The sequence below is a fragment of the Neomonachus schauinslandi genome, chromosome 12 (genome assembly GCF_002201575.2).
Source record: "Neomonachus schauinslandi chromosome 12, ASM220157v2, whole genome shotgun sequence".
Classification (NCBI taxonomy): domain Eukaryota; kingdom Metazoa; phylum Chordata; class Mammalia; order Carnivora; family Phocidae; genus Neomonachus; species Neomonachus schauinslandi.
In genome coordinates, this window is record NC_058414.1 from 96,146,019 (window position 1) to 96,173,238 (window position 27,220).

Below are 27,220 nucleotides of genomic sequence, written 5' to 3' on the forward strand. Positions count from 1 at the left end.
GGAAATAACAAACTTTATAGTTTCTGAGAAATATGGCAGACGAAGCAAATATATTAGTCTAACCTTCATCCTCAAAAGTCCCTACAAGAATTATAAATGATTAAAATGAGGATAAACCCATAACTGTAAAAAGAACAAAGTGGATCAGGGCTAATATATTGGAGAAGCTCTATGCTTTTTGTAAAAGTAAAAGCAGACGGAATCATATCATATTGGTAAATTTGAAGAAGTATGTAACTCAAATTCCAGATTATGGTAGATGAGAAATGCAAAAAATAAGGGTACTGAACTGCACAGCTGAAACCCAGAAAGTCTTTCTACTTGGGCTTAGTAGGTATAATAATAAAACTGAAAAATTTGGTGAAATACAAGGTGAAGCCAATTATGTTTACTTTACACACACAGATACACACAGACACACACACACACTGAATTGTCAATCTATCTCCAAAAAACCCTAAGTGAACACCTTAGAAAGAATTAACCTGTTAGATTGTACATTACTTTTCTAGAATAAAGTGCTCTGATTCTGAATCTGTGGCACCTCCCATTTTAAAGATAGTTTTCCACCATTTCAGTATGAAGGGAAGTTTACCAATCCACTCAGTACCTATGTATTATATATCCTATTTAAGAAAGAATGTTAGTGAAAAATTTTAGTCTGCATACCCAAATTTTAGTCTGCATACTCCTCCTCCAGAGGAGACAAGATATGTAGAACTAACCTATCTAATATTTTGTTCCTTAATTGGAATGAAAAAACAGGATTAATCGATATATAAAGAAAATCAGCAGCATGAAAGGAAAAAACTAAGTCAAACACACAAAAATGTGACCAAAAGAGGAAACAGATATTATTCATGACAGAAGAGAATTTTTAAAAATTCAATATCTTCAGAAGAGTTCTAGATAATGTTTCTATGAAACAAGAGTCATGAATAGAACTGAGTGAAAACTCTCAAAAAATGGAGAAAATTTGGCAATTAAAAATATATCAACAAATTAAAAATTAAAAGGAGAGTTAGAAGATAAATGAGTTATTCTTCCAGAACATATATATGAAAACATAAAAAAGAGCCTATAAAAGAAAATAAATTGGTCAAAACCATCAACCTAGGTAGCTCAAGATCTGATAAACAGAAGTTTCAAAAGGAGAGCATAAATGAAAAAAATGAGAAAAAATGTTAAATAAGAAAATCTCCCAGAACAAAAGAGATACCTGTCTCTAGATTTAACAGCATCCACTGATTGCTGGTGTCAGTAAATGAATAATGATTCAAAGGCACAACATTGAGAAAGTTCAAAAGACTAAGTATAAAAAGATACCAATGCCAAATGCACCCAGAGAAAATGAGGAAAAGTATTATTATGAAGCAATTAATGTCATAATTAATTAATACTTTTCAATTACCAATTTTGGATAATGAAGAAAATGGTAATAATTATTTCAAAATTCTGAGGCAATAATATTTCAAACTTAGAATTGTATGCCCAGCCGAACTACGAATCAAACAGAAATGACAAAATCAAGCCACTTGAGAAACTCAAGAACTCAGAAAATGTACCTTCTATATGCTATTTTGGAGAAGGTTATGTAAGGATATATTTACACACAACAATAATGGCAATCACAGAAGATAAATGAGGGATAAAACAAAATAGTGGATTTAAGGAAAGGGCCTAAAGTAAATGAATCCTTCCTAGGCTGGTAATAATCAAGACAAAATGTGAAAAAAAAAAAAGACAAAATGTGAATTAAAAATTCCTGAGCTGGAAGGAAAATACCTTGAATATAAAGAATGGGATGGATTCTATTTAATGGACAAAATGTTTCATGAGCTAGAATTTACTGAAGAAGGCATATATTTCTTCTTTCTGTAATGAAGATAAAGGAAATTAGATACTATGGAAACAAATCTTTTCCAGAAAGTAATATATAGATACAAGGCAAATTGAAATGTGCTGTGTTCTGACGTTACTGATAATGTTTAACAAAGAGGATCTATTTGATATAAAGAATTTACTCTTCTTCCCTGAGTTGCACAGAGACTGTAACACTATACTAGGTGGAAGGACTGTACTACCCACATACTACTCAGCTTCTCAGTGAAAAATATCTGCGTGATTACAACAATGTAAACAGTAGTGTTCAGCTTTTACAATCAGTCCGTAGACAAACACTCCAGAATGTAGTTTTAAGATACAAATAAAAAGTAAATGTATCCAATTTTGAAATATCATTTTAATTTTAGTTAGAAGATGTTAAAATAGAGGTGCGTTGGTGGCTCAGTTGGTTAAGCATCTGCCTTCGGCTCAGGTCATGATCCCAGGGTCTTGGGATAGAGCCCTGCATCTGGCTCCCCACTCAGCCAGGAGCTTGCTTCTCCCTCTGTCCCTTCTCCCCCACTCATGCATGCTTCTCTCTGTCTGTCTGAAATAAGTAAATAAAATCTTAAAAAAAAGATGTTAAAATATAGAAGGTCGGAGTGAGTTCAGAGTAGGTATGGATTTTTATTTCTTCATTTAGATAATAGGAATTCAATATATTTAGAAGAGAACAAGAAGTAAGTGTTACTATCTTATTTAAAGATCTTATCTGTTATCTTATTTAAAGTTTTAAGTAGGCACTCTAAGCATGTAAATAAACATGAAGTTTAAGAGGGGAGAGAACGGAGAAGAAAGATTAGTGAGACCCTATCTAACTATTGAATAATGCTAGCTGAAAGCGGTGATATGTTAAAATGGATGAAAGCACAACATTTAAGAGCAATGAATAAATCAATATGAATATCAATATGAAAACAATAGTTGGAGATGCAGTTATAGAACTAAAATTAGACCTTATAGAAATTAAGTGCTTTCTCCCTTTAGACTCAAATATTACTGTGTGAGAATTGAAAATCTTTGATTTCCTCAAAAGCATGTTTCTTACCCAAGGAAACAAATTGAAATTAAACTCTTATATTCACCCTTCATTTAAAAAGTATTTTTGGGGGGCACCAAGGTGGCTCAGTCTGTTCAGAGTCTGACTCATGTTTTCAGCTCAGGTCATGGTATCAGTTCCCTGATACTGAGCCCCTGTTGAGCTCTGCATTCAGTGAGCAATCTGCTTGACATTCTCTCTCTCACTCTCTCTTTGTCCCTCCCCCCGCTTGCTCTCTTTCTCTCTCAATAAATAAACAAATAAATAAATAAACAAATAAATAAATAAAATCTTTTAAAAAAAAAGAAAGAAACTTTCTCTAGTCTCCTATGTTGACTTTTTTTTTCATTTTACGTCTATCAGGGTTCTTCTTCATTCAGTTGGCATACACTTTTTTATTAAGAGGAAATTCATTTCCCACATAAAATAAATAAAATCTCTAAAATAAGTAAAATCATTAAAAATATTTTAAATATTTTTATATTTTAAATATATTAAATATATTATATTAAATTATATTATTAATTATATTATTATATTAAATTATATATTATTAAATTATATGATATTAAATTATATTAAATATATATGCATTAAAATATATTTTATGAGTCACCCAGGTGCCCTGAGAAAGTTTCTTTATTTCTAGACAAAGTACAGAATTTAGAAACTCGGGCGCCTGGGTGGCTCAGTCAGTTAAGCGACTGCCTCTGGGTCAGGTCATGATCCCAGGGTCCTGGGATCGAGTCCCACATCTGGAGCCAACTTCTCCTTTTCCCTCTGCCTGCTTGTGTTCTCTCTCTCTCTCTCTGTCAAAATAAATAAATAAAATCTTTTAAAAAAAAGAATTTAGAAATTCAGTGATTAAGTGAAGGAGTTGAACAGTGTTGATAACTAAAATCAAAAAAGTGATGGAGTGTAGAGACAGTGAGACAAAGATTCTGTGATTAGCCACAGCCACAAATCCACTATTTGGAATTGAATAGAAATTCAAGGTCAGACAAAGTTTCAACCATTAATATAACTTGTCTTCAATCATTCTGTGTACCTTATGTGATGCAGAAGCAAAAATCATAAAGGTTTTTGCCCTCGATTAATTATTTGGGTAGACTATTTCAATTAAACAGACAGGATTTCTAAAACAATAACTTGGGGCGCCTGAGTGGCTCAATTGGTTAAGCAGTCAGCTCTTGGTTTCGGCTCAGGTCATAATCTCAGGGGTTGTGGGATCGAGCCCCATGTCAGGCTCCATGCTGAGTGTGGAGCCTGTTTCAGATTCTTTCTTCCTCTCCCTCCCCCTCCACGCCTTCCCACTCATGTACTCTCTCTCAAATAAATAAACAATCTTTTTAAAAAGTAAATAATGGGCAACTGGGTGGCTCAGTTGGTTAAGCATCTGCCTTTGGCTCAGGTCACAATCCTGGGGTTCTGGGATGGAGCCCTGCATCAGGCCATCTTCTCAGCGGGTAGCCTGCTTCTCCCTCTGCACCCCCCAACTCCCAGCTCATGCTCTCTCGCCCTCTCTCTCAAATAAAAAATAGAACCTTATAAATAAATAAATACATAAATAAATAAAAATAAAACAACAACTTGATCAAATTCTGCATGGGAAATGCTACTTATTTTAATTTATGATTATTTTGAATGATATTTGATGGTAAATATACATTAAACATAAATGTAGATGGCCAAGATAACATTACTGGAGAAATATTCAGTTTTCAAGTTCCTTATTTTTATGTGACTAATACTGCAACCTCAATAAAGCCATAATGTGCTTTTATACTATTATGAGTGAAACTGATTTTGATAACTAATTAAATGGTCTCAATCAAATCTTAAGTATCTAAAAAATGGCCTGTGTACATTATCCCACTTAATGTTGACTTGATTAACTGCAGATATTGAAAGTATTTTCTGCCCTATCTTTGTGTGACATGGGAAATACCAGAATCTCTTTTGCTTTTTCCTATTTGAATTGAAAAATAACACTTTTATTTTTTTTAATGTTTTATTTATTTATTCATGAGAGTCAGAGAGAGAGAGAGAGGCAGAGGCAGAGGGAGAAGCAGGCTCCCCGCCCAGCAGGGAGCCCGATGCGGGACTGATCCCAGGACCCCGGGATCATGACCTGAGCCGAAGGCAGACGCCCAACCATCTGAGCCACCCAAGCGCCTGAAAAATAACACTATTTTAAAAAATATTTGGAATATTGCTTTTTATGCTGTTAATGTTGAGTTCCACAGAATTATAAACTTTTAAAACTGAATCTTAAGTCATTTACTCACAAACATCAGTTCTCTGGCTCCCCAGACAAAAACTGAACAATCTCAGTTCATTGCTTTTTTTTTTTTTTTAACCAGTGGAGGAAAAAAAAAAAATCATTTTAACACATCAATGGGGTGGGTAGTAGGAGCAGACAATGCCTCTTTGTCACAGACAAGGAAAAATATTTGCAAACCACCCATCTGATAAAAAGACTTGAGTATATAATATGTATACTTTAAAATTCTCAAATAAAACAATTCAATTAAAACCTGAGCAAAAACTTAAACAGCCTTGGAAGCTTTACAGACCACAAAAAAGAACGGTAAAGATGCTCAACATTAGTCATTAGTGGAATGCAAATTAAAATCAAAGGAATGCCACAGCAAATCTATTAGAATGACTACAATGAAAAAGATTGAACACATCAAGTGTTGGGAACAATGTGTTTAAATGGAAGCCTCTTATATTGCAATTGTACAAGTACTTTGGAAAATAGTTTAGTGTGTGTTTTTTTAAATTTAAATATATACTACCATATGATCCAATCATTCCATTACTAAGGATTTATCCAAGAAAAAGAAAGCATTTGCCCATACAAATATTTGTACAACATTGTTCAGAGCATCTTTATTTGCAATAGCCAACAACTGGAATCAACCCAAACCTCCATCAACATTAAATGGATAAACTGTATTATATTCATACAATGGAATAATACTCAGAATAAAAAAAGAATGAACTACTGGTATGCCCTACAATATAAATTAATCTCAAAAAATTATACTGAATGAAACAAGGCAAAAAATACAAGATATGTGAATCATAATATAAAATTTTAGGAAATACAGACTAATACATAATGACAGAAAGGAGATCAGTGTTTGCCTGGGGAAGAAGGGGAGGGAGGGATGCTGCAGAGAGGGGACTCTTTTCATTTTGATGGTTATGCTCATTATCTTGATTGTGGTGATAACTTTATCCAAAACTTATTAAATTCTATATTTTAAATACATGAAATTAATTAAATATCAATTATACTTAAGTAATACTGCTAACAATTATAAATAGTACTGTTTAATATAATGAAATCTAAGATTTACTTTAAAAGACATCCAAGGAATAACAGATGTGTATCTGTACATGTGTGAGTATGTAAAGAAAATCTAGCATAATGTAGAATTTATGTGGTTATAATACATTGATTCACTTTACATTTTTCAACTTTTCCATAAATTTGAAATTTTTCATAATAATATATTGAGAAATTCTATTTAGCCACTTAAAAACATAAACTAGGAAAGATAATTTTCTGATACTTTTACATTAAGCAAGCATAACAATGATACCAGATCATGAAAATATTGTTCGGAAATAGAACCAGACAAATACTCACATGAGTATGAAAGCAACATAAGCAACATAAATTATGGTACATTCAGGCAATGGAACATGACTCAGTACTAAAAAGAAATGAGCTATCAAGCCACAATAAGACAGGCAAGAACCATAAACGCATATTACTAAGCAAGAGAAGCCAGTCTGAAAAGCCTAAATACTCTCTTATTCCAACCATATGACATTCTGAAAAGGATAAAACTATGAAAATAGCATAGAGAGCAAGATGGAGTCATTCATGTCAAGCAGTGGCCTGTGTCAAGCAAGGACCAAGCAGCTAAGGGCATTGCAGCCAAGACCAGAACCAGCTGACAACACACTCAGAACCAGAGGAGGTCTGCAAAGGCTCAAGATTGATTTTATCTTGTTTGTTACATGACTTGTCTTGTGCTTTGCTTTGTGTGATGTGAAAGAAGCCAAGTTAAACACATGGTGAAATGCCATTGAGTTTGGAAATCTTAATCTGCTTTATCATTATGTTAACCTTGTTTTATGACTGAATAAAACTGATCTTGTAGAAAGACACAACTCACATGTGCGCCTTCAGAGTGTGCTCATGACACAGTAAAAAGATCAGTGATTGCCAACGTTTGGTGGGGGAAGAGATGAATAGGTAAAGCACAGAGGATTTTAGATTTTAGGGCAATGAAAATACTCCATGTAATACCATAATGATGGATACACTTATTATACATTTGTCCAAACCCATAGAATGTACACCAGAAAGAGTAAACCATAAAGTAAACTATGGATTTGGATGATTATGATGTATCAATGTGGGTTCATCAACTGTAACAGTCATACCATTCTGTTGAGGGAGGTTGATAATAAGAGAGTTGTATGCATGTGTGAGGGCAGAGGCTATATAGGAAATCTGAAATTCCCATCAATTTTGCTATGAACCTAAAACTGTACTAAAAAATTTTTTTTAAATCATAATGGGAGATTTTAACGTGTTTTTCTCAAAAATGTCTGACTAGACACAAAAAAATAGAAAATAGCAGATTGGAAGCAAACAAACCAAAAAAAAAAAAAAAACAATTAATGAACTTTACTAACATATAAATAGAGTCAGAGGGAAAACCCTGGTACCCAACCAAGTTTGGACTGTTCTATTTCTAAAAATTGACAATTTTAGAGGTCACCAAAAAAAGTTAGTTACAACTTTAAAATAATGATTTGTCTGCCGAATTTATTTTTTCTTCACAGTCAACTTTGGTTAGAGATCAAGAAGTAAAATGGTAGCAAAAATATCTAAAAATACAATCCATAGACTAAATGGGAAATCTTATAAAGTTTTTAAGATGACGAGATGCAGTCAAGATGGTACATTAAAGGCAATGCATCCGTCCCCACCTCCCCCCAGAAAGCAAACAAACCAAAAAACAGATTAGAAAATAATTTCAAGGTGGGGGTCAGGGAATGAACAAGCAGAACACAGGATTTTTAAGAAAGTAAAAACACTCTGTATGCATTATAGTGATGAATATATGTATGTCATTATACTTGTGTCCAAATTCATAGAATATACAACACCTAAAATGAACCCTAAGTTTACCTATGGACCTGGGTGACTATGGTGTGTCGATGTAGTTTCATGCTTGGTAAAAACTGGATCATTCTGGTGAGTAATGTTGATAATGGGGGAGGTTACATGTAGCAGCAAAAGGTACGTGGGAAATCTCTGTACCTTCCTCTCAGTTTTGTTGTAAACCAGAACTGTTTTTTTTTTTTAATCATCTTTTTGAGGCACCTGGGTGGCCCAGTCGGTTAAGCGTCTGCCTTTGGCTCAGGTCATAATCCTGGGGTCTTAGGATCGAGCCCTGCATCAGGATCCCTGCTCAGTGGGGAGCCTGTTTCTCCCTCTCCCTGCCCCCACTTGTGCTCTCTCTCATTATCTCTCTCTCTCTCAAATAAATAAAATCTTTAAGAAAAGAAACAAGAGGGCGCCTGGGTGGCTCAGTTGGTTAAGCAACTGCCTTCAGCTCAGGTCATGATCCTGGAGTCCCAGGATCAAGTCCCGCATCGGGCTCCCTGCTCGGCAGGGAGTCTGCTTCTCCCTCTGACCCTCCTCCCTCTCATGCTCTCTGTCTCTCATTCTCTCTGTCTCAAATAAATAAATAAAATCTTTAAAAAAAAAAAAGAAAAGAAAAGAAACAAGAAACCATTTCTTTAAAAAAAATCATCTTTTTTTTTACAAAGAAATTCGAGCATAAAACTAAAAACATTTAAGAGCAAAAAGTAATAAACCTGTGAGCAGAATTCATATTTTTGGAGGTAATTTTGATAGTTCATTTGGAAAAATGAAAATTTTAATAACCTGTATAAAATACTTAAAATAAATCTTAATGCATCCAAATTCTGAAAGGATAAAAAGGAATTAACCAGTTAAAATCCATGAGAAAACCAGAATCCAGAGAAATACAAGGAGCATTAAACCCACTTTTACCTTGAACCAGGCACAATTAAACTTCAGTTTTGATGGATTTATGAGGCAAGCAGGACAGAAATTAAAACAAAGAATCCTTTCCTGAAGATGGAGTTTTTTCAAGATCAAAAGATGAGTCCTTCATAGTTTGGTTGAACCAGAAGTAAACGTTCCTCAGGCAATTACAAAGAACCCTGAGTTTTTACTGAAGGAGACAAACAGTTGTTCCCGGAGACATCATGATTATAAGTAGCTCTTCCAAATCAGCTTATTGAGGCCAAGCCTAAATTCCCAACACCTGAGTGGTCTAAACAGCCTCAACATATATCCCAAAGAGCTAAAAGAACCACAATCATAGCCAAATAGTAACATAGAGATAGTAATACTAATAGATAGTTATATATCTCTGAGAAAATCACAGAATAAACAAAAATTAGAAAAACATTTAGACGGTTTGGTGAACAAACTTAATTCACTAAATTTCTTCTCAGGAGGATAGCATCTTCATCTGTGTCTCAGAGAAGCCAACTGGATAACCTAGACAATGAACAGTCCACAGGAAAACGATTAGAGACGCAGGAGGGGTGAATAAACAGCTGAAACTACAGAGGAGCTACAAAGACTTTTGACCAAGATTGTAAATCAATAATGCTCACTATTAAAAAAAAAATTAGGGCGCCTGGGTGGCTCAGTCGGTTGGGCGACTGCCTTCGGCTCAGGTCGTGATCCCGGAGTCCCTGGATCGAGTCCCGCATCGGGCTCCCTGCTCGGCGGGGGGTCTGCTTCTCCCTCTGACCCTCTTCCCTCTCGTGCTCTCTGTCTCTCATTCTCTCTCTCAAATAAATAAATAAAATCTTTAAAAAAAAAAAAAAAAAATTAAAGTCAAGTTTGAAAATGTGTTCAGGGAACATGAAACTGTAACAAGTAACCTAAGGGTTGAAAAAAGCATGGAAGAGAACATGTAGAAAGTCAGTCTTTACAACTTGAAAGATATTTTCTTTCTCTTTTTTTTTCCTTTTAATTTTCAGTAGTTGTTCTAAATGTCTGTCTGGGTACAGTTTCTCTTGGAATTATTCTGACTGAAGATTGATGAAGTTCCTTGAACTGGCAAACTGTTTTTCACCAGTTTTGGAAATTGTCGGTCTTCATGTCTTCAAAAATTGCATCTTCACCAATCTTTGTCTACTACTTAAAGACTCCAGTAACATGCAATTTAGATTTTAAACCATATTCCATGTATCTATTATTCTTTTTAGAATTTATATCTTGGGCGCCTGGGTGGCTCAGTTGGTTAAGCGACTGCCTTCAGCTCAGGTCATGATCCTGGAGTCCCTGGATCGAGTCCCGCATCAGGCTTCCTGCTCGGCAGGGAATCTGCTTCGTCCTCTGACCCTATCCCCTCTCAGGTGTTCTCTCTCTCTCATTCTCTCTCTCTCAAATAAATAAATAAAAATTAAAAATTAAAAAAATAAAATTTATATCTTTTTTATGCTTTAATATGGGTATTTTCTTCTAATCTTTTTTTCTAATTTACTAATTTTTTCTCTTCAATTGTGCCTAACCTACTGTTGAAACCATCACTGAGCTATTAATTTTATTTTCCATTATAGAAATAATATCTGATATTTCATAGTTTCATTTCTCTGGTGAAATTCTCCATTCATGCCACTTAATACCTTGGATGTATATTAAATATAGTGGTTTTAATTTTTTAAATTTTATTTATTTTTGAGAGATTGAGAGAGCATGCACACACACACAAGAGGGGAAGTGGGGGGCAGAGGGAGAGGGAAAAGGAATCTCAAGCAGACCCTGAGCTGAGCACAGAGCAGTGTCTGGGCTCCACACTGAGATCATGACCTCAGCCAAAACCAAGAGTCTGACGCTCAACCAACTGAGCCACCCAGGAGCCCCTTAAATATAGTGGTTTCAAACAATTACTGGTAACGCCAGTGTAAGGGTCTTCTACATTTCTATTTTGCTATGTATTTTTTCTTCTGTATTTCTATTTCATTTTAGTGGCTGCTAGGTTTAACTGAGGGATACCCCCTTTTATGAGAAAATAAATAAATAGAGCTCCTTTGAGGCTCTGGATGATGTTATTGTCCCCCAGATGGGATGTAATTTTGTTTTTGCAGATGCTCTTGCTATGAACAGATAAACTTAATTCAGAAATTAAGCTGATAAGAAACAAGGCTTCGGTTCTTAGAATGTGGGTTTGTTTCTAGTGCACCCTATGATATAGCCCTTCGGGGTCATGACTGGAAACACAGATTTTTTTTCTTATGAGGCTTTAAGTTTCTTCTTATCAGATTTCTTCTTATCAAGCTATAAACTCCTACTGTTGTTACCTTTTCCCTGTAAAATTACCAAGTTTGGTTTATTATCACATCCTCTCCCTGCTGCTCTCAGTTAGTTTTTCAGACATGATGCTTTTAAATGGAAAAATATGTAGAGGGGAAAATTTGGCATCAAATGTAAGGTTCACGTCTCTGGAGTTGTCTTTTATCTGTACTCCAATGCCTTTATTTTTTTTTATTTAAATCCAATTAGCCAACATATAGTACATCATTAGTTTCAGATGATCAGTTGCATATAAATATATACTCTTTATGTATATCTTATCCAGCTATTTTAATTTCTCACATTGAGGGGCGCCTGGGTGGCTCAGTCGGTTTAGCATCTGCCTTTGGCTCAGGTCATCATCCCAGGGTCCTGGGACTGAGCCCCGCTTCTCCTTCTGCCTGCCTCTCTGCCTACTTATGCTCTCTCTCTATCAAATAAATTAAAATCTTTTAAAAAATAATAATAATTTTTCACATTGAGCAGGTTTGTTCTAAATTGGCTAGTCCCCCATTGCTGGAAGTGCAACTCTTCAAGAGATTTCCTTTAGGCATTGGATGCAAAAGTTTTATGCATATACTTCACCTGTAGTTCACGGCCCCATATCGCTGCCTTTGAAGCTGGAAAATATAGACTATAACTGACAGATATGTTCTCAGCCAATGAAATTAATATTGAGGGACAATTAGGCACTAGCACATGTATGATACAATTTTCTTATCCATTTTATTCATTTTCTTTTGCCCCATTAGAATGTAATCTCTGGGAAGGAGTATTTTTATTTTATTTTATTTTGTTTATGCTTGTGTTGTATTTTAGTAAAACATTGTATCCTATGTGCCTAGAGTATCCTAGGCACTCAACAAATATTTGTGATGCATGAAAGGCCTTTCTAAGCATATTGCTAAATGTCAAAAATTACACATCTTCAGTTTTTTGTTTGTTTGGTTTTGGATGGCAATCTTCCACAATTTTAATAATATTACAGTATAATTGTATCATTAAGATATAATAAAATACTTTCTGCCCAGGGACACCGCCGAGTAAGCATTGTTAAAGTCTCCCCTCCCACCGCCGTCATTTCTAAGTCAGAGTCTGCCAAAGAGCCTGAACAGCTGTGGAAGTTCTTCATCGGAGGTTTGAGCTTTGAAACAACCGATGAGAGTCTGAGGAGCCATTTTGAGCAATGGGGAATGCTTACAGACTGGGTGGTAATGAGAGATCCAAACACCAAGCACTCCAGAGGCTTTGGGTTTGTCACGTATGCCACTGTGGAGGAGGTGGATGCAGCCATGAATGCAAGGCCACACAAGGTAGATGGAAGTGTTGTGGAACCAAAGAGGGCTGTCTCAAGAGAAGATTCTCAAAGACCTGGTGCCCACTTAACTGTGAAAAAGATTTTTGTTGGTGGCATTAAAGAAGACACTGAAGAACATCATCTAAGAGATTATTTTGAACAGTATGGGAAAATTGAAGTGATTGAGATCATGACTGACCGAGGTAGTGGCAAAAAGAGAGGTTTTGCTTTTGTAACATTTGATGACCATGACTCTGTAGACAAGACTGTCATTCAGAAATACCATACTGTGAATGGCCACAACTGTGAAGTAAGGGGAGCCCTATCTAAGCAAGAGATGGCTAGTGCTTCATCCAGCCAAAGAGGTCGAAGTGGTTCTGGAAACTTTGGTGGTGGTCATGGAGGTGGTTTTGGTGGGAATGACAACTTTGGTCGTGGAGGGAACTTCAGTGGTCGAGGTGGCTTTGGTGGCAGTCGAGGTCATGGTGGATATGGTGGCAGTGGGGATGGCTATAACGGATTTGGTAATGGTGGAAGCTATAATGCTTTTGGCAATTACAACAATCAATCCTCAAATTTTGGACCCATGAAAGGAGGAAATTTTGGAGGCAGAAGCTCTGGCCCCTATGGTGGTGGCGGCCAATACTTTGCCAAACCACGAAACCAAGGTGGCTATGGTGGTTCCAGCAGCAGCAGTAGCTACAGCAGCAGCAGCAGGTTTTAATTATTGCCAGGAAACAAAGCTTAGCAGGAGAGGAGAGCCAGAGGAGGGACAGGGAAGCTACAGGTTACAACAGATTTGTGAACTCAGCCAAGCACAGTGGTGGCTGAGCCTAGCTGCTACAAAGAAGACATGTTTTAGACAATACTCATGAGTATGGGCAAAAAACGCGAGGACTGTATTTTTGACTAACTGTGTAACAGGTTATTTTAGTTTCTGTTCTGTGGAAAGTGTAAAGCATTCCAACAAAGGGTTTTAATGTAGATTTTTATTTTTGGACCCATGCTGTTGATTGCTAAATGTAATAGTCTGATCATGACGCTGAATAAATGTGTCTTTAAAAAAAAGATATAATAAAATACTTTCATAATAGAAGCATCAACATTCAATAACAAAGCCAATGAAATATAGAAAAGTAACATGTCACTTACCATTTTTTCTAGACAAGGCACCTCTGATTTCATCAAACCTTTTTAAAAGTGTAATTGCCAGACTTACTAATTATATTGTCCGTTCTCCTTTGGATATACTTAAGTGTGTTACTCTTTCCTAAATGTAATACTCCAAAATAAAAACAATACAAAACAAATGGTCTGATCAGTGTTCAGGTTTAATGAAAGAAAGAGTCCCATTAGCTCATTCATTCATCATATTCTTGATGATGCTGCTATAGAAAAAATTGAACCACTGAGGTAGCAAAAATTTCTTCTGAGGATATAAACTCAAGTAAACAAATATTTAACTATTAACTAATAATCTCCTGAGATTCAGGATAGGGGATCATGAGCAGTACAAAATGTTATAAATTTATTTTATAGGATGAAAAAATGAGCTATCCAAAAATAAAATTGAAGCCAAATCTATACCTTCAAATATTCAGTAAGATAGTATTGTGAGCAAGCATCCTTGGGAATTTATATCAGAGAATAACAGGTTTTCAGGCAGACTTTTTCGGGTGGTTATACCAAAGCTGCATCATTAAGAAATATTCTCCAAGATCCACTTGTACAAGACAACTGAACTTTTACTCAGAAACAAAAAAAGTCACATAAGCTTTCTTCACCTTCACTAGCTGTCATAGTTCTATAAATTATTAACTATAAATATTATTTCCTTTAAGTTATAAAAATTAGAAGTAATTATTGCACAGTTGATAAAATTGCAATAAAATTTTTTGACCACAGCTCATATAACTAGTATCCGTATCAAAACCTTCTTTAGGTATCTGTTGCATTTGTGGTTCCTTATCAATTTATTATGAGAATTACAAGCCAGATTAACATAACATAATAAAAATAAATAAATAAATAAAAAGTACAAATCGTGACCATTATTATTATCGTTGTTGTTATTATTATTATTATCCCAACGTTTTGTGGTCAGTAACTGGATTGACTATTACTGCTGTTGATACTGGGAATTACCAAATGTAGAAGGTTAAAAATGGTCCCTCAAAAATGTCCATATCCCAATCCTGGAAACGGAGAATGTGTTATGTTGCAAAGCAAAAGGCAGTGAAAGTTGCAGGTGGAATGAATTTAAAATATGGAAATTATCCAGGTGGGCCCAATGTAATCACATGAGCTCTTAAAAGCAGAAGCAGGTGTTGGGTGGAAGAAAGAGACACCTTGATACAGACTCCATCACTTTGTCCGGTTTTGAAGGTGAAGAGAGGTGACCCTGAGCCGAGGAATGTGGTGGCTTCTAGAAGCTGGGAATGGTCCTAGCTGATAACTAACAAGAAAACAGGGACCTTTGTTCTGTCGCCACAAGGAACAAAATTCTACTAACAAATAAGCACATAAGCTAATTCGTCCTTAGAACTTTATGAAAGGAATGCTGTGGGCATTCCATCTTAGGCTTGGGAGAGCCATACCAAACTTCTGACCACCAGAACTGTAAGATAGCAAATTTGCATTGTTTAAATTGTTCAGTTTGTGCAATTTGCTACAGTAGCAATGGGAAACTAAGCCAAAGCTTATGGACCCTATCTCAGGCAACAGTAAAAAATACCTATTTCAAATAAGTGGTTGTAAATGTGCTGAAAACACACATGTGCAAACATCCACTGAGGCACACTCAAAATCCTCGTGATGACTAGTCCACTTCATCTTAACTTTAATGTCCCTCATGAAAACCCTGGGAGTAAAAGTAATTTAAATGTAGAATAGAAAATACCTCTGGGGATTTATATTTACTGAAATATAGTAAACACTAATATTCCCTCATTTCAATTTAATAGCAGTTTTCAAGTGATTGCCTTATTAGTTTAACCTTTATTAGGTCAATTTCAAAGCTCTTGGGAAATGTATGTTTTTATAGAATTCAAACTCTTGCTAACTTCTATTTATTGTACTTAAATGAAACCACTATTAGATTTTAAGGGTTTTAATCTTTAAAATAAAGCAATCTGTTACAGTAGGTTTTATGTGGCATGCTTTAATGTTTTCTGCATTGCTCCTGTCCTAGTTTTTAGGTCAAAGACAAAATTATCACTACCTGAAGGCTAGAAAGATTACTGTTGACACAAGACCCAAGAATAACTTACTGTGATCATAAAATCACCCAGTGCAGATATCATTGGGAAAAAAGGAAACTATGTCTATGGTAAAATGATCCTATTATAAACTAAAATAATTTACATGAAAATGAAGTTAATGCCTTTTTTTTTTTTTTAGTGTGTGTGAATTTTTGTCCTTCCATTGTTCTTGAACAAGCTGTAACACTCTTAATAGTGAAGAACCTCTGAGAGGGTGTGTGAGGCAGATGGGATAAAGCAGTACTCTGAGCATAACACCAACCTGGCACCTTATGATCTGTGTACAGGAAGTCACACATATAATGGGGATGTACATTTCTTGAAAAATTCCTTTCACAGCCATTTTCTGAATGGTAATATAACAAAATGTGCTATGTCTAATTTTTGTTATAGTATACATAATTGTTCATAGAGCTTACGATGTTTTAGTTTTATGGTGTACAAGAATCCATTGCTGATGATGAGAAACAACCACTTAAAAAAGTGTCTTCACTGAGAAGTCAAGGTCTATTTAACAGACTGGACTCTATATTTATTAAGATATAATAAACACTAATACCCCATCATATGTATTTTGGAGGAAGCCCCACAAGTAAGTCTTAGTCTGCTAACTCTAAAGTTGGCAGACAATGGCCTAGAGGCCAAATCCAGCTGGCTGCCTGTTTTTGTAAATAAAGTTTAACCTGAACACAGTTGTGTGTGTTCATTTACATATTATTTATGGCTGTTTATGTTTATTGTTAGGGGCATATTATTTTACATTATTGTGAAAGTTGAGAGATTGTGACAGGAACTGCCCCACAAAGGCTGAACTATTTACTACCTGGCCTTTTACAGAAAAATATTTGCTGACCACTGATCTAACTGAAGGTAACTTTCACAGGCAAAGAAATAATATCAACAAAACATTAAAATTATATATTTCCACCATATAAAATATGATGGAAAAGGGGTGTCAAGCTTTACCTATGGGTCAGGGGATTTTGCCTAAAGGAGCTGATATTTCAATTGAGTCTTAAAGTTAAGCTGGAGTCTGACAGGTGGACAAGAGGAGATAGGGCAGTTCAAGCAGAGTGCACCACACATGAAAATGCATAGAGATTATGGTATATATAAAAAATGGAGCAGTATTCAGCCTTAAAAAAAAAGGATGGAGATCCTGCCATTTGCAGCGACATGGATGAAACCGGAGGACATTATGCTAAGTGAAATAAGCCAGACACAGAAAGAACATAATCTCACTTACACGTAGAATTTAAAAAATGTCAAATAATGAGAAGTGAAGAGTAGAAGAGTAGTTACCAAGGGAGGGAAAAATGGGGAGGTGTTGGTCAAAGGGAACAAAGTGGCAGTTATGTAGGATGAATAAGTCTAGGGATCAAATGAACAGGTTACTATAGTTAATACACCATACCAAATACTGGAAATTTATTTTTTTTTAAGATTTCATTTACTTATTTATTTTAGAGAGAGAGAGAGAAAGCGAGAACATGAGCAGGAGGAGGAGAAGAAGGAGAGAGACAAGCAGACTCTGCGTTCGACAAGGAGCCTGATGTGGGGCTGGATTTCACAAACCCGAGATCATGACGTGTACCGAAATCAAGATTAAGATGTTTAACTGACTGAGCCACCCAGGCACCCCTCAAATACTGGAAATTTCTTAAGAGAGTAGATTTCAGGTGCTACCATCACACACACACAAATGGTAACGATGTAAGGAGATAGTATGTTAATTAGCTTGACTGTACTAATTATTTCACAGTGCATATGTATATCCAAGCACCATGTTGTACACCTTAATATTTTAAAAATAATAAAATATTTCTCTGATGATGAGTGATGTTGAGCATCTTTTCATGTGTCTGTTAGCCATCTGTATGTATTTTTTGGAAAAATGTTTATTCATGTCTTCTGCCCATTTTTTAACTGGATTATTTGTTTTTTGGGTGTTGAATTTGATATGTTCTTTATAGATTCTGGATACTAACCCTTTATGAGATATGTGCTTTGCAAATATCTACTCCATTCCAAAGGTTGCCTTTTAGTTTTGTTGGTTGTTTCCTTCACTGTGCAGAAGCTTTTTATCTGATGAGGTCCCAATAGTAATAAACATTTTTAAAAGACAGCATCCCTGTATTCACTGCAGCATTATTCACATAACTAAGACATGGAAACAATTTAATTGTCCATTGAAGGATGAATAGATTAAAAAACAAGTCGTGAAACAAATAGTATATGTAACAATGTTATTCAGCCCCCAAAAGAAGGAGAAATCCTTGCCTTTTGTAAGAACATTGATGGACCTTGAGAGCATTACACTAAATGAAATAAGTCAGACAGAGAAAGACAAATATTTTATGATCTCACTTATAGGTGGAATCTAACAAATTTTTAAAAACACAGCAAAACTATAGAAAAAAATCATATTTGTAATTACCAGAGGTGAGGGTGGGAGGGGGTGGGGTGTTGGGGGGGTAGAGGAGTTGGATGACGGGGTCAAAAGGTATAAACTTCCAGTCCTATGATAAGGACTAAGGATATAATGCACAACATGGTGACTATAGTCAACACTACTGTCTGGTATATTTGAAGGCTGTTAAGAGCAAATCCTGAGAGTTCTCCTCACAAGGAACATTTCTTTTTATTTTTTATATATTTATATGAGATAATGGATGTTAACTAAACTTATTGTAGTGATCATTTCAAAATACATATAAGTCAAACCATTTTCTGTACCTTAAACATATACAGTGCTATACGTTAATTGTATCTCAATAAAACTGCAAAAAGAAGGAATTCTACCAAAGTTAAAGAAGAAAACATAGCAATGTGGAAAATAATGATTTATACAAATAAATGTAAGTATTCTACAAAATGCATTAGGAGGAATGATGGAAGGTGAGATGGAGAGACAGACTACAGTAAGAAAATAAAAGGTCATTCAGGTCATGATCTGATAAATATTAGTTTAGGTTGTATTTTATATGATTTCTCTGTGGAATCAATTTCAACATGGATGGGAGATGACTATAACTGGAATTGGGAACACAACTGAGGAGCATAACTCAATAATATACATGAAAGATGGTAAATTCTTGAACTAAGTCAGTGATAGGGAGAGTAGAGAGGAGAAGATAGTTTCAAATCTTTAGGAGGAAACGTTTCTGGCATTTAGTGACTGACTAGAAAGAGGGAGGTGTTGAAGATCGAGGAGAAAATGATGCTTTCTAGGATCTAGTTCAGACTAATTGATACTACTAATCATGACCTGAGATGAGAACAAAAGGGGAAGAAGAGGAGCATGTAAATGGAAAAAAATGTAAATTGGTCTGAGTTTGTAGAAGTTTTTAGAGAATTTTTGGTTAAGTCATTCTGAAATAATAGGTTATAGTTTGTTCTGTTTGTAAACATGTCTTCTACTTTCAATATTTATTCTATAAGCAAGGCAGATCATTTGGCTTTTCATTCTCATTTAACTCATAATCACTTTATCAGGGAGTTAAGTACAATTTATATGACTTCTATAATGTCCGTGACTTTTCTTTCCCTGAACTTTTAGAAGGACCTTTTATTCAGGTAGCTTTTCTAATTTGATATAGCCTTCTTTTTTATTTGTGTAGTGACTATACATATAGCATATATATATAATATATGTATATATTATATATATATATACACACACACATATAGTGGTTTGTTTTCTGAGATCACTGTCTGCTCTGCTATCTTAACGTTAATAAAATATTTTCTTCCTTTCTATTATCTCTCTGCATTTTATTTTATTTTTTAAGATTTTATTTATTTATTTGAGAGAGAGAGAGCAAGCGTGAGTAGGGGAGAGGGGCAGAGGGAGAGGGAGAAGCAGACTCCCCACTGAGCAGGGAGCCCCACTCGGGGCTCGATCTCAGGACCCCAGGATCATGACCGGAGCTGAAGGCAGATGCTTAACTGACTGGGCCACCCAGCTGCCCCTCTGTGCTTTTTAATTTTTGGCCATGCTCAACACTTTCTCCTCGATGTCCTTCTCTTGGAAATTAGCCCTGGCTGATTAGCTTTGCAGAAGCATAACCACACTTGGACTGGCTAATGCAGCCACTACCTCAGATCCTTCACATTCACCAGCCAAGGGATCAGGCAAAACTTTTCCCACTTGTGGCTTTGGTTTCTCAGTGAATAATTATTGAGTATTTCGAATGTTCCCTCTTTCCAGATTTTTCATATTCCTCCTTTTTTCTTTCTGCTTCCTTCTACATAAAACTGATTCCACACAAGTCATAAATGTTGAAGGTTTTCAGTGCATGTCTGTATTTTAGGGTTCATCAGGATACCTTGTCAACAGTTTTGTTGTAAATATCTGCAATGTCTTTGAGTTATTGTTTTTGCTAATTGTCTGCTTAACAAGAGAACCCTAGGACATTCTAAACTCTACCATTGCTGTCATCTTCCCAGAATCCTCCACATATTGTTTTTTAATTTTTTTAATTTTAATGCCTCTAGAGATGAAATGAGAGCTATACTACATTCACTGATCATTTGGGTTTCAGAAGAATTTCTCCATGTCTTCTAAGTAACACAAAGTAATGTAGGGAATAATTTAAGAGATGGGTAATTGAGTCTAGATGTTTATACAACTTGAACGTAATGGCACAAACTCTGAAATTATGGAGTGCTGAATTTAAAGATTCTGATTTCGCAAATCAGCTCAGAAGTCTATATATGTCTTAAAAGTGTACATATAGAACCATTTATTGCATTTATTACAGCTGTTATTCTGCAGCATAGTTTAGCTTGTCTTTCCTTTGTAAGTGCACATATTACAACCAAATCTATGCTTTCTGACATGTATTATTTCAGCAGTTCAATCAATATTAATAATCAGCTTTGGGCTTCTGTTTAATCAAGTGTATAGTAGGAGCTTTACCAAGTCTCTTCTTCTATGCCTACATTAACTTCATCAGAGATAATTAAGTTTTATCATATAATTGAAGAGGCAGAAACTAGAAAGGTAGGAAAATAGCAATTTATGCTGTCTGTTTTAGCAGGTCATGGCTTTTAACTACAGAGTAAATGATGGGAAATACATGGAAATTGAAAGCATAGAAAAAGGCATTTTTTTCCAGCAAAATATTCAATAATGTAGAACCGTTTTTTATTTACTATCATTTTAAATGCATAAAATTGGCTTTCAGATTAAATATTGGATTGTTATACGTGTATAATATTATACATAATATATATAAAGTAACTTTCCTCTCTCTTGACTCTAGATTTCAATGTAAGAAAAAAATTAAATATATGTAGTATCAGAAAAAGAATAAAACAGAAATGTCAACAGATTTATGAAATATAAAGTAAATAAAGCAGAATTTGCTGCTAAGAGAGAAAGTAGAAGATGAATCCAACCTATTTTGCTTAAGCCAGGAGCAGCTTTGAACACAAAAATAGAAGGTGAGAAAAAAGCAGGCATCTGAATGAAGTGGGAATTATAACACCAATGAAATGATCAGTAGTTTTTCTTCTAGAAAAAGTTTGTAAATGATCAAATGATATATAGAGAAAATGAATGGTAAAACCTCAGAGTAATATCCTCTTAACTCAAGCATTGAGGGTTCCCCTAAAAATGCCTCAATTCCCAGATTTTCTCTAAACTAAATCTTACCAGGCAACAAGCCTTCCCACATACACAGACCTTCTCAATCGGCCTTAAAAGGATCACCCTGCATTTGAGGAAAGCATGAAATATGAAAAAGTAGGAGAAAGATTGAATGGAAAAACTTACCAGAAAGAAAAGAAAAGAAAAGTCCTCTCATAAGTGTTATGAGAGATATTTGAAGCTATATCATTTCCATGAGAAAAAATTAGAAAAGAACGGAGACAGAATGGAGAGGACTTCAATTTAATTAATGATAAGATAGCTCAGTGTATCAGGCTTCTCCAGAAAAGTTACCTTGAATAAAAACTGTGTAAACTGTATGGAGTAACCTCCTTTGTTTTCCAGGCTCAAAGTTCCTTCTCAGTTTGAGGGATACTTTACTGTCTGTCCTCTACCTCCTAACAGAGATAAATGAAATATAAAGTGGATTGAAAGTATTAAGACCTAAAAGAATATGGTAGGATTCTCTTTTTCTGAGATTCAGTTCCAAATAAAACCTAATTAGGAATAAAAAAATATATTTTTAAGTGGCACAGCTATAAAGAAAAAACAAAGACGTAATTAATCCAAAAATCTGGGTAGTCATTATCTAGAGGTGGTGGCTGGAGGGAAAAAGGAGAGAGGGAGAATGTTGTTTGGAAAGGCCATCAATGTTCTATTTCTTTCTTTTTTTAATTTTTAAAATTTTATTATGTTATGGTAATCACCATACATTACATCATTATTTTTTGATGTAGTGTTCCATAATTCATTGTTTGCATATAACACCCAGTGCTCCATTCAGTATGTGCCCTCTTTAATACAACATTCTATTTCTTGACTTGGGTCACACACACATATGCTTCCTTATCATTATTTATTAAACTCTTTATATTTGCTTTTGAAATGTTTTCCATTTATACCCCCAAAAGAAGTAAAAAAGAATGTTGAATAAAAGAGATTAATGCTTGGTGCATGTACAATACTAATTTAATCAAGATTCTGATACAGAACGTGGGCATTTTTAGAAAGGTATCTGGGTTATGCTAATGTGTAATCAGAGTTGTGAACCACATATCTGGCCAGAAGTTCCTGACTATTACATAAGAACTCTGGACCTTAGAGATATTTTGGGAATGATTTAAGACACACTTTCTATAGACTTGGTTGAAGTATTTATTTACATAAATGACACATTAATACATTAGGATTCAAACATGAAATTGTTCTGCTTACATATTGTCTTTCATTAATTTTGACTAGGTAATATTTAAAAATGATAAAATATTTAAACTATCAAAACATGTGATGTGAAAAGTAAGTCTTCTAACTTCTGTACCTATCAGATTACCTTTCCAAGAGTTGCTATTCCTGTTTCCTCTGCAATCTTCCAGAGATGGTCTATGCATATGTAAACACAAAAATCAATTTTGTTCACACAAATAGAGTAAAACATATACACTGCTCTGCAACTTGCTCTTTTCACTTCACAGTAATGAATATACGTGCATCTGCCTCATGGCTTCTAAAGAGCACAGTGTATTGCTTTTATGTTTGTGCATTGTAGTTTTCAAATATGTAGATGGTGAGATTATTAAAGTATCATATCAGTTTCAAAAGCAAAACATAGAAAAACAGGAAATATTTTAAATATATTACTGAAAAATTAATAGAACTAATACAATATGAAACAGAAGGTATATTTCAAAATAAAACAATACTACCAGCAATATATGGCAGAGCTTATTTATCAGAAGAGAGAAAAGCAGAAGTTTTGAGAAGGCAATGCCTGCCACACACCAAGGAAGGTACGGAGACACTGAAAAAAAAAAAAGTATGTTTCTCCAGGCCTCATATTAAGCACACAAGAGCTGCTGCCCAGTGTTGGAAGAATTTAAACATTTTGGAGCACTGAAGATAGCCACCACCACCACAACAACAAAAACACTCCAAACCAGACAAACCAATGTCTACATTGGCTCAATCCATCATATTAACTGCCTGAGGGAAGAAGAGGAGTATCCATTGCCAAGCAAAAATATTATACCTCAGGTTCTATTGTTCTTCTGCACATGATGTTCAGCATAAAGTAAAAAATTATAGGACACAAGAAAGAGAAAAAAAGAGCAACACATCCTTGGATGTGGTTCTGCTAACTACTACCAAGAGATAAAGGAATTCACAGAACTAGAGCCAGAAATGGTCCTAATGATGGAATAATTAAACTGGGATTGTAAATAATTATGATTCATATTTAAAGGACATAGTGTGAAAAGTGGACAATGTCCATGAGCAGATAAGGAATTTTAGAGCAGTGATTGAAACTATTTTTTTAAAGTCAGCTAGGTATGCTACCAATAATAATAATAATAAAACATAATATCATAGATGAAGAATTCCTCCGATGGGTTTTTCGGCAGAATGAAAACCCCTAGGTGAAGAACTGATGAACCTGAACAATGAAAACTAGATATTATACAAACTGAAACAAAGAGAAAAAATAAAAGCAAATCAAACAAGCAAAACAGAACAAAAAAGAACTGTGGGACAATATGAAGGAATCCAATATGTATGTCTTTGGAGTCCCAGAAGTAAAGAGGGGAAACAGAAGATATATTTGAAAACCTATGGACAAAAATTTTCCAAAATTAATGATGGACAAGGAGCCACAGCTGCAAAAACCTGGATATCCCATAAAGGAAAAGTACAACGAAAACATAGGTAGACCCATACACAAGAAAATACCTTACCTTGCACCATATACAAAAATTAATTTTAAATTGATCATAGAGTAAAATGTAAGTGCTCAAACTATAAAGCTTTTTAGAAGAAAAAGTAGGACAAATATTTATAACCTTCATATCATATCATACAAATAAAAGCATGAAACATAAAAGAAAACTTATCATATCATCATGTTAAAGGGCTGTTCCTTGACAGACATTCAGGTTAATAAGAAGATAAGACTCAGACTGGGAGAAAATATTTGCAAATGACATTCCTTATGAAAAAGTTATAACCAGAACACAGAGAACCTTTAATGTAATAAAACAAAGACAAGCAGCCCAGTTTAAACAATAAGCAGAATAAAATAAAATGAACATAATTTCATCTGAAGAAGTTATAGAGATAACAAATAAATACATAAAAAATGCTTAACATTATTAATGACTACAGCAATGCTAATTGAAATGACAAGTACGAGGCTACCTTACACAGACTAGATTAGCTAGCATTAAAATGACTGTCAGTAACGTGTGCTGACAAGGACGTGGAGAAACTGAAGCTTTCATACACTGCTGATAGAAATGCAAAACGGTACAGTAAGTTTAGAAACAAACTCAGCAGTTTCTTGTATATTGAGATATCTTCAACCATATGCTGTCACACATGTTACCACAGCTAGTTTATTCCTAGAAATTTATCCCAAAGGGGGAAAGCACACATCAGCCCAAAGACACGGGTACAAATGTTTATGGCCATTTTTTTTTCTAATTTTTTTTATTTTTATGTTTATAGCCATTTTATTCATAATCAGAAAAACTAAAAGCAACCCAATATCCTTCAATTAATGAATGAATAAAAAATTGTGTAATATTCAAACAAGCAAATAATATTCAGAAATAAAAAAGAACAGATAGATTCAACAATATGAATACATCTCCAAAGCATTAAACTAAGTTAAAGAAGCTAAACCATCATCATCAAACAGTCTGACATTAATCTCCTTGAAGGCAATGCCTAATAGAGTATCTGACACAAAATATGCTTCAATAAAAATTATTAAGAAAACTAATTATCTTATGGCTCTAGATGTCAGATATTTTGTAAATGACTGTGTAAAAAGCTACTAGGTAAGTCATTATGAGACCCTCCTTCCCCCTACAGTGAATCATTCTTTCAAGGAAAAACTCAGGCTCTTTGTTTCCATATCTCTGTTAATATACAGAAGATATATGCAGATATTAGAGCAGATAGAAAGAATAAACATTCTATTACAGACTAATAAAGGGCTAACATGCTCCACAAACAGTGTTAGTTTTTATTAAAATAAACAAAGAAATGGGCGCCTGGGTGGCTCAGTTGGTTAAGCGACTGCCTTCGGCTCAGGTCATGATCCTGGAGTCCCGGGATCGAGTCCCGCATCGGGCTCCCTGCTCGACAGGGAGTCTGCTTCTCCCTCTGACCCTCCTCCCTCTCATGCTCGCTGTCTCTCATTCTCTCTGTCTCAAATAAATAAATAAAATCTTTAAAATAAATAAATAAATAAATAAATAAATAAATAAATAAATAAATAAATAAACAAAATAATATCAGGCTTTAACCCAGCTTGCAGTTTTGATTAGATTGAGGCTCACAATCTGAATTCATATATAACCCAGGCAGGTTTGGAATTAGGATTAAAGTAGTCCAATGAGTAGATTTAAATCTGCAAAAATATTTAGTGAAAATACTGACAAATACAATGATTCCATTAATGGAATACCAGTTAACTTTTAGAATCACAATCTAATAATAATTGTAAAAATGAATTTAAATTCATTTAGGATTGATTTGGTTAACCTCACTTTGTGAATTGTTTCTCTAATTTATTCGGTAGTTTTTGCAAATAATTTAACCCTGTTTCTAATTCCTCCAACTCAAAATGTTTACTAATTTCAGAGAGCTTATGGAGAAAAATACAAAATTATGAGGTAAATATTTAAAAGTTTTCAAATCCATAGTCAATTGCAAGTCTCATTTTATAGATGGAATGTAAAAAAAATCATAATACTGTCTCAATTATCACAAGTCCAGCAGGCAAATAAAAGAAAAATAAGCAACTGAATAAAAACACATTTTGTAGGAGAGAAACAGATATGCTCAACTGGATTCAACTTGATTTGATGGTAGTACAGTGGATATTTATAGTAGTCCATTAGATTACTGGAGAGAGTGTTGAAAATGTTATGGATCCTGAATTTCAGAGTGAAGTTTCAAACCAAGAAAAGTTTAAGCCTAATCTGTAAAAACAAATACAGTGTTGCTTACTATTTCTAGAACCCACCTACTAAGCAGGAGCATCCTAATTACATTAGGCAGGTGCAGAGATGATATAATTTGAAAAGTCTTCTAAAGCCCCTCTCCTCTCATGAAATATTATAGCCATTACTGACATGTACTATTAAGTAGAGTCCTAAGTGCTTGATATACTGAGCCAGGTTAGAATACATAGGCTTTTTCAAATCCAAGTGTGAGTGAAAACATTACTTGGCGACTTTGTTCATTATTTTAACTTTGTATTCTTGGAAGTCATCCAATAAACAAGGTAAGATACATAAACCAAATAACAACGCTAGTGAATGAACAAGTCTCCCCGTTGTCTGTCTCATATCTCAAAGAAATGCCCCTGAAGTTTGGTGGTCTTGGCAGCTTTTACAGACTGAGACGTTAATGAGTTTAGAGAATCATGGAACTATGGGCTCACTGCCATTACACGCCATCCATATTATCTCTCAGAAAGAACTTCTACAGTCATCTACAAAAATAGTTCTGCTACTCAGTGAGTTGTTTCTATATGATGACCATATATGTGCCTTCTGGGTCTGGGAATTCTTGCTATAAAAACACTGGGTCCATCTCCCCTTAATTAGGGGATTTCCATTTAGGTCCAATTAGGGGCATTTTCAATGAC

At 34.7% G+C, this 27,220-nt stretch overlaps 1 protein-coding gene across 1 annotated transcript; it reads left to right on the forward strand.

Annotated features, from left to right (window-relative positions):
• Positions 1-8,226: 8,226 nt before the first annotated feature.
• On the forward strand, positions 8,227-13,378 carry LOC110582795 (heterogeneous nuclear ribonucleoprotein A1-like). The gene is made up of 3 exons (XM_021692816.1): positions 8,227-8,255; positions 9,506-9,598; positions 12,364-13,378. Exons 1-3 carry the CDS (start codon positions 8,227-8,229, stop codon positions 13,376-13,378), a joined length of 1,137 nt encoding a protein of 378 aa, XP_021548491.1.
• The last annotated feature ends 13,842 nt before the right edge of the window (positions 13,379-27,220 follow it).